The 8,934-nt window shown below is 36.0% G+C and overlaps 1 protein-coding gene across 1 annotated transcript; it reads left to right on the plus strand.

Moving 5' to 3' along the window:
- The first annotated feature begins 2,899 nt into the window (after positions 1-2,899).
- Positions 2,900-8,723, plus strand: LOC136856583 (BET1-like protein). The gene is made up of 3 exons (XM_067134471.1): positions 2,900-3,051; positions 5,951-6,030; positions 7,923-8,723. Exons 1-3 carry the CDS (start codon positions 3,036-3,038, stop codon positions 8,151-8,153), a joined length of 327 nt encoding a protein of 108 aa, XP_066990572.1. The 5' UTR covers positions 2,900-3,035; the 3' UTR covers positions 8,154-8,723.
- The last annotated feature ends 211 nt before the right edge of the window (positions 8,724-8,934 follow it).

The following is an 8,934-nucleotide window of genomic DNA, read 5'->3' on the forward strand; positions in this document are numbered from 1 at the left end:
TGATTCCATCAAGGAATTTAAGGACTTATAACTACGATTTCTGTCTTTCACTGACAGACAAGATGCTGTGTCTTTCAAACAGAACAGTGATTTTACTGAAACAATCAATCAGACAAGATGCTGTGTCCATTCAAACAGAACAGGGATTTCACAAAAACAATCAATCAGACAAGATGCTGTGTCTTTCAAACAGAACAGGGATTTCACAAAAACAATCAATCAGACAAGGTGCTGTGTCTTTCAAACAGAACAAGGATTTCTCTGAAACAAAACAATCATTCAGACAACCAGGATTTCACAGATCAATCAGACAAGGTGCTGTCCATCAAACAGAATTTCAGGACAATCAATTCTGTGTCATTCAAAAACAAACAGGGGTTTCACAAAAACAATCATTCAGACAAGGTGCTGTGTCTATCAAACGGAACAGGGATTTCACAAAAACAATCAACAACTACAAATTTCACTCCTGTTACAGTTACCTTAAACCTGACTTTATGACTTCGTTGATATCCTGGAAGAATCATGAGTAAAAATCACTCACTCAGCTTTCAAATAATTCACCTTCATTCATTTCCTTTCGACATCTTCGGGGATCAAATTTTAAGAAAGTGACTTTTACCGAAAGTTACCTTGGCCAAACCATGTACTAGAAGACACATTTTTTACAATGGAATGTTTGATATTTATCAACTAGACCTCCTCATCATCATAGCAGCTGCCATCCATGGCGCACCTGTATAGAAAACTTCGAAGCATCTGTCGCCTTCCCAAAGACACTGCACTCCAGAGATGATACAACACTGATGGAAGATAAACAGAAATGAGAAATTGAGTTTTGTGAATGAACATCTAGGATGCTTGTGAGAGGGTATAGAAACGGGTCGATAGATGAAAAAAAAAAAGATAAATATTATGTGTGAATGAATGAAGGGAAGACATTAATAAATAGTGATGTGTAGAATAAATGTGGAAGTTAACCAGAAAATTAGATAAAGAATGCAGTAATTGGATAAGGCCTGCCATTTCTGCCAAAGCTGGGTCAGTGGGAAGTAACCACCTTTCGTAACACGTGTATGTATATATATATATATATATATATATATATATATATATATATATATATATATATATATATATATATATATATATATATATAGATGTGTGTGTGTGTGTTGTGTTTATATATATCGAATATTGAGGTCCTGGATAAAAATATCTCTGGAAAACATGGAGGAGTTGGAAAGGGTATATTGTTTTGTATCAAAGGGACTAAATATTTGGCTAATTCGCAACTGGGCGTATTGTATGAGGCCACATAGGCTTTACGGGAATGCCTTCCTTAAGCACTTTCGATAAGCCGTATAAATACTTCATGAGATAAGCCAGATGAATAAAGATACGAATGTGTACGTTCATTGTTGATGTTTCTGTCTTTAGGTGATTATTTTTAAGAATCTGTTAATTCTGTCTTGTAATTCAAAATTGTTTAAAGATGGAGGATCCAATATATTCAAACTTAGACCTGTCAGACAATATTATATTCATTTTTATTCAGTACAGTTCTGCTTAAAGAGAATAACTGTACTTTTGTCCATTTCAGGTTTAGTGATGACCATGTCGAACTTCAAGATCAACCTTTTGCAAGAGAAGAAATTAACTACCCCTCAGATCCATAAAACGAAAAAATATTCTGTGCAGATTGCCCGTAATTCACCTCGAGCTTCTTCAAGTCAAGTGAAATATATAACTAACAAAGGTGAGTCAACAATAATTCAAGAAGTGCGTGGGAAGCCTTAAATGGGTTGACAGGAGTTTATGCCGATGGATCAAGTAGTCTAGGTTAAGAATAAGGATAGAAAATAAAAGTGTAATAAGAGGGTTATGGGGAAGGGGTTGGATGTTGGATCATGTCAATAAATTTGAGAAATACAAGTATAAAGGGTATCGTGGAGAAAAGATGGTGGGAGGAGTAATTCAAATTAGGTTAGGTGTATGGCTAAAGAAAAATGTAAATGCAGGGAGAAAGGGCGGTAGGGGAAGGGCCAGTCGAGGAAAAATATTAAGTTAGATGAGGGGTGAAAGGTAAGAGCCCAAAACTGTAAGTGATAAACGTTACGTAAGATACAGATTAGATAAAGAGGGTGGGATGAGATTAGAAAAGAGTAATTGGTTAATAATTGGATTGTGAAGGAGAGGGAAAATGACATATTTGATTAGGTTAAGGTAAACGTAAAAGACAAATGTACAGAATAGGGTTACTGGTGTTGGCAAGATAGCAAAGGTTAGACAAGAGAAAAGGTAAGAAAAAAGTTTATTGAGTTATAGGGACGAGATGGTGGGGACAGGCGGGTAGGTGTAGAGGTGTTTAGATTAGATTGTGGAGATGGGACGATTCTGTTATCACTGAGAGAGAAATATAAGAAAACGAGAGTACGTATATAGGGTGATATTATGTGAAGTGGTTTTGGTGAGCTATCAGGCTGGTGGGGCCAGTCCGTAATAGAAACTAGTCTGACGCTGTTATATAAAGTCAAACAACAGCGAAACCATATAAATCAGCAGGTTATTGGCTGATCATGGACTTCCTTACAAAGCAACCCGCATTCGACGAGCTACCTCCCGAAAAATCATCCTCAAAAGCAACCACCTGTATAAATGCATCGTTTAAATCCCACGGTTCCCACCGTACGCTTGTAAAACAAAAAAAAAGTAGTTTTCGCGAGAGTATTTTACAGCGTTCACTGACGCCTCTCTCGGTTAGTACATCACTTTAATTACTTTCATTGATTTATAATTAAATGCAGAGACATTTTTCCACGTACTGTACCAATCACAATCACAGCTAGATTAATGCTGAAAGCTTCTCCTTTCCCTCAGGGGGTATAAAGTTGTAAATTTGACAGTCGTTGTTTAGTGATCCCGTAGAATCTCACAACAACAACAACACCCCACAAACCAAAACAAAGAATGACGTCATCAGCCTCCTTCGCCAATCACCTCCCTTATTTACTTCCACATCAAGAACTGCCAGCATGGCTAGTTGGGGAGGTAAGTTTTCTGAATGAAAAATGTATATTAGTAATTATTAATCCATAAATGCGTATTATGAGTATTGGAGTCATATAATATAACGAGAGGACGTCCATTAGATGATAACAGTAGGACTTAAGATTGCTATTAGATACGCTGGGCAGTGCCAACCCAACCCCATTAACGTCATAAAAACCCCTCGTATTTACTCGGGGTTTTAGCCCCCCCCTGGCTCCTATTTCCTATTCTGCATCATTAGAACTCTAATCTAATTGCAGTGCCACTCCTAATTCCTCCTAGGTAGCTTCGTACTATGAAATTAACGGTAATTATTCGCCATCATTGGTAACTAAAACCTTCGGTGGTTCATTCTACGTAGAACAGAATTGACGGTTATTATTTTACTTTAAACTATTATTGGATTTTCGAATTGAAAATCATAATTTTCCCATGTTTTAACGTCTGTTTGTGACGTTCCTGGCATTTATAGATAAGTTTATGGAATGTTTTCAAACATATGTAGCCTACTAGGGTACGGCTCTCGTACCCTAGGTTAGGTTAGGTGTTGTTGGTTAGGTCATTTGCAGATTAAACAGATGTCGGAAATATTCAAAGTACATATAAAACATAGTATTTTCAAGTCCATAATTTGATAGGTTAATGGTTTAAAGTGAAATTTTCATTAATATAGTCTATTCTCTTTGAGTCTTAGGCCGTAAGGCTAGCTAGCTACCTTATGTTGTTTTGTAGCCCAAAGTTGGCGCCACACAAGCCACCGGTACAGTTTTGCAGTTTGTCCATATTTGAATTCAGATTTTGAAATGTCTGGAATCTATAGGCTAGGTTGCATTTTCATTTTGAGTAATTGAGTAACCCCCTAATAATGCTGAGTTTGGTCGTTTTGGCCGTAAGTCATTTAGGCCACAAGCATGTTTACTTGCAAAATGGGCATTGCGTTTAGTACCAGCCCCTTGGGAATGTTCGTAAAACATAAAATAATGACGGTAAATACCATAAACGTAACATCTTACGTTGTTTTGGATTATGTTTTTTTGGATGATACAGCTGAAATGACCAGGACAGATATTGCCCGGCATCCCTAACCTCATGATTGAGAGAACACACAGAGCTCTGGCATATTGCTAACGTGCTTTGTGATTGTTTTAATTTGTTGTTCATTGTAAATTTTGGTAAAAACTGGAGACTATTATCACACCCATCAGGTTTGGTAATTACCAGTTTACATGCAAATTGGGCATCTTCGTTAGTACCGTCCCCTTAGGGTTTAATGTTAAAGCATAAAAACGCAGTACAGTAAATATCAAACATAAACAAAAGTTGGTAAATATTCCAATCAGCAACTGGTGGGAACCAGTCCATAGCACTAGTTTTCAGTTTTACCTAAATTTTTTTCCATGGTAAAATGCATGTTTTGGTGTCATTCTGAAGCATAATCATTTTATCTTTTTTGGCAGGCCACAGTTCAGAAATTAGAACAAAAATATAGGCATAACTTTGAAATATAAAGATAGACATGATGTGTGATGCGTCTAATGAGAGAACAGCATTTGGTCATAATCATGTTTAAAAGTGTGAAGGGTTTAACCAGGTTCTCAAAAGTCACATGAGTACTAGTCACCTTAGGATTCAGTATCCCTTGATGTGATAGCAAAAACTGTACCTTATGAGGTGAGTGGTATGAGCAGACTGAGCACATGCCAGAACTTCTTGAACATTTTCGTAATTAATATGATTGAGATAAGTGACAGAGTATACAGTATAAACAAGCTGGCACACATCTTGCTCAAGATGTATGGAGATTTAAAAGAGAAATTTAAGATTGAAAGTACAGTCGACCCCTGGTATTCACGGGGGATGCATACCACTACCCCCCAGGAATAGCTAAAATCTGCGAATACTTGACACCCCTCTAAAAATGTTTATAACTGCCTATTTTGATAGTTCAGAACACCAAAAAAACCTCTAAATATGCCTGTACCTGAATATTTTAATAGTTTTATCACAAAAAGTGCATTTCGTCACGAAAATGATATGAAAATACAGTAATTTTAGAGTATTTCTCTATGAAAAATACCATGAATAGGCAAATTTTCCGTGAATAATGTTTACTGTATATATGTTCCACAGAGAAATCTGCGAATGTGTGAAGCCATGAATCCAGAACTGCGAATAGGCTGGGGTCCATTGTAGTTCTTTATAATTTTCTTAGCCTCTCCTCAGATAATCCAAGACATCTGCTCTTATCTACAGATCATCTTTAAATATAATGACTTTAATATGCACTAAAATATTTTTATATCCCTGTAATCTCAGTTGTTTTCTGTTTTTTGTATTATATACAGTATTCTGTAGTGTGATTGAGAGTGTCTTTGCTCTAGAGTCAAGGATCAAGACCTTGCTCTTGCTTATTTCACTTCCCTCTTTTTATAGTCAACCCCATGCTATTTGCAGTTCTGGATTTACAGCTTCATCTATTCGCGGATTTTTCTGTGGAATGTGTATCCACATTATTCACGGAAAATTTGCCTATTCATGGAATTTTTCATAGAGAAATATTAACTAATTACTGTATTTTCATATTTCCGTGACTAAATACATTTTTCATGATAAAACTATTAGAATAGGCAGGTATAAGCATTGTTAGAGGGGGTTTTTGGTATCTGAACTGTCAAAATAGGCAGTTATAAGAGTTTTCATTCGCAGATTTTAGCTATTCATGGGGCGTTGTGGTCCCTATCCCCCGCAATCCCCCGGGGTTGACTGTAGTTCATATTCCTGTAACATTTTAATTTTGGGAGTCTGTATAGTCTCTGCTTCTTTTATAGCAGTGAATACAGATCTTAGTCTTAATTTTTGATGTAATCATATGGTATTTAATTATTCTTTTCTTTTTCAGGAGCAGAAGAGAATGAGCTTGACAGCAGAAATCAGCAGCGTTCATTTGCCTTGGCAGGAAAAGTTTCAACACTTCGTTCAGTATGTATTTGGGAGTTGTGCCACAGTATAATTTCTCATAATGGACTTGGGTTGTTTTGGGGTATATTTTTATAGAAAATGTGTACATTATTAGTTACTTTCCCCTTCCTAGCCTAGGATATAATCTTGATTTCATTAGACTCAACGAGAACCTCTAAAGTATGAGGTAAACAGTTTAGAGACATACAGTAAAAGTGTACAATAATAATGAGTTTATTTAAAAACTGACGAATTATATTTGTATGCAACAGTACAGTACACATATTTAAAGTACAAGTGCACTGTACTTAATGTAATGTGAAAAAATGTTTATGGAAGGCATAGTTCAGGCAATACAGATAACACATAAGTGGATCAAAGGATAACACATATACGATAGTAACACCTCAACTTAGTGGCCTTCTGTACTTAACAGCCACTATATTTTGATAATTTCATCCCATGCCACCTTTTTGGATGTGATAAATTTGTTGCTATATCTCTTAAATTGATATTTAGTCTAAAGTACAGGTTAGTTTAGGTGAGGAACTATGTGGAATTGCTGTTGAATACAAGATATCTAGAAAATATTGAAGTCCATTAAGTGTTACTTAATGGACTTTGTTACTTATCATAAAGGTCAGACCCTTAGGTTGTCTGTTACGTTGAAGTGTTAGTAATCACAAAGTATGCAAAAATAAGTTATTTAGTACTCTAAAGAGGCTAACCTGCAGTGCATTTTGAATTTTGACTTGGATCTTGTGGGGTCTTTGACCCTTCCAGTGATGAGTGATAGACCTTCTGGTGATTGTCAAAGCAGCTTGGGTTGCTAAGTGCAACCATTTTACTTGAAAGGAGAGGCAGCAGCACCACCAGCTGTGGCTAAATGACTGCCAGCTTTGTTATACAAACTTAGTCTTAAAATATTTGATATAATTCCTACATAACAGGTCATTCATAAATTTCTTCTCATGTGAAAGATTGGTTAACCTCTTTACAATGATGGCTATTTATAACAGCTCCCTTGACCAATCTCCTAATGCCTGTATCTTTGTCGTTAAAAATGACTTTGAACTGTTCCAGTTAATGTATTGGTCATGTTTCCAAGCATGGTTGGCAAGGGCATTATTTTCAGTATGTGATAATAATAAAAATGTGTTACTTATCACTCTCAAGAGTACATGATGACTATGCAGGTCTCCAAACTTGTGATATTCCTTGACTGAATCTGGATCAGATGGATTTAGTAACTCTAATTACAGTACTTTTGTTTACCCTGATAGAATTGCCATTACTTCTAGGTTCCTATTACATGAACACAGTTCCTTGTATATCATTAAAAAAAATCTTTAATGCTTTAGTTCAATCTCAAGCAACTTTTGGGCAGGTCTTAAGGGTCTTAGTTTATTAAGAGTTCTCACCGAAATGGGATCTGAGGTAGCTGTAAGGAAGGGGTTTACAATAAGCTATAAAATACTGTATTTTGGAAATAAAATTTGTTCATACAGACACATTTCAGTACAGACTCTTGTTTGCAATTTTAAATGTTGAGGTAGCTGTAAGGAATGGGTTTACAATAAGCTATAAAATATTGTATTTTCGACATCAAATTTGTTCATACAGACACATTTCAGTATAGACTCTTGTTTGTAATTTTAAATGTTAGCTGTACTCACCTGTGTATTGTAGTGTTTCCATTGTAGAACCAGTTTATGGTGCAAGTTCTACCTCTCAGTCCTGCTGTTTCAAGCAGCTTACAGATTGGACAACAAAGAATAATCCTGACGACTGTTGCAGACCATGGGAGCCCACCTACTCACGCAGTTATGTTTCTGGTATACAAAATGGCTAGGCTAATTATAGTGATGTTCATATGAAAAAATATTGTGTACAGTATAAAAATTGTTTTTCAGCTGGCCCTTGACATCGAGAATGAAGCTTACGAACACAACCGACTATTGGATGGAATGGGCAACGACTTCACCAGCAGCGATAGTTTGATGGGAGGAAGTATTAACAGAGTGAAGAACATTCTGACGTCCGGACGACAAAATCGCAAAGTCATGTGTTACATGGCAGGCTTCATAATCTTATTTATTTTCATGGTCTGGTTTTTCTCTTCGCGTATTTTTAGCGGTCAGTGAACGCTCTGGCAAGGTAAATATATATATATTTTAGGTATGTTTATCCAGTGGTATTTTTATATAAATTATGTGAAACTACGGCAGTACATTCCAAATTCGGTTCTAGAAAACAGCAGAAGTTTTACCGACCATTTTAACTTATCTTGGTGCCAGTTAATGTGGCTCACTACTAAAAACATATGCAGTATCAGTATGTTCCTTTCGCTTATTTTAGAGATAGTAACCAGTCAAGTAATTGAGCGGAGATAGAGCTGTACCGTTAGATAGATTGAACGAACAAAACTGATAAAAAGGTCTGTCTTGAGTAGAGTAACTGAAAACGAGCAGATTCAAGAATGGGAAATGTATTAGTCACTTGTAGAAAACAAACTTCTGGCAAACAAGCATTGCATGTGAATATTCTCCACAGACAGTTGTCAGTATTTTTATTACATTGGGTGTTATAAGTACCCCTATCTCATAAGTGCTTTACATATACCGTGTATTTATATAAAAATTTATGTATGTATATCGCTTGTTTTTTACCGAGACGATGTTCTTGTTTATTGTTTATAAATTCCCCAAAGCACGTCTGTTAGTTTATTTTAATTGCAAAGTATACCTCATTCGTCCATGAATGTGTGATCATACAAAAATTCAAACCATTATTTTTCAGGAGACTTTTACTTTGGTTTAATGTAATTGACAGGCAAAGAATTTAGGCAGCAAGAAGTAATGCGCACGTTTGAAGCAGTTGAGAAGCTCCCTTGTTGAATTGAATAACTCCACCTCCTTGAGTTAT

Source organism: Macrobrachium rosenbergii, chromosome 36, assembly GCF_040412425.1.
Source record: "Macrobrachium rosenbergii isolate ZJJX-2024 chromosome 36, ASM4041242v1, whole genome shotgun sequence".
NCBI lineage: Eukaryota > Metazoa > Arthropoda > Malacostraca > Decapoda > Palaemonidae > Macrobrachium > Macrobrachium rosenbergii.

Excerpts from the sequence above, each read along its gene's own strand:
- LOC136856583 (XM_067134471.1), top strand. Across the intron at positions 6,031-7,922 it reads AAGTTTCAACACTTCGTTCA|CTGGCCCTTGACATCGAGAA; the intron begins GTATGTATTTGG and ends ATTGTTTTTCAG.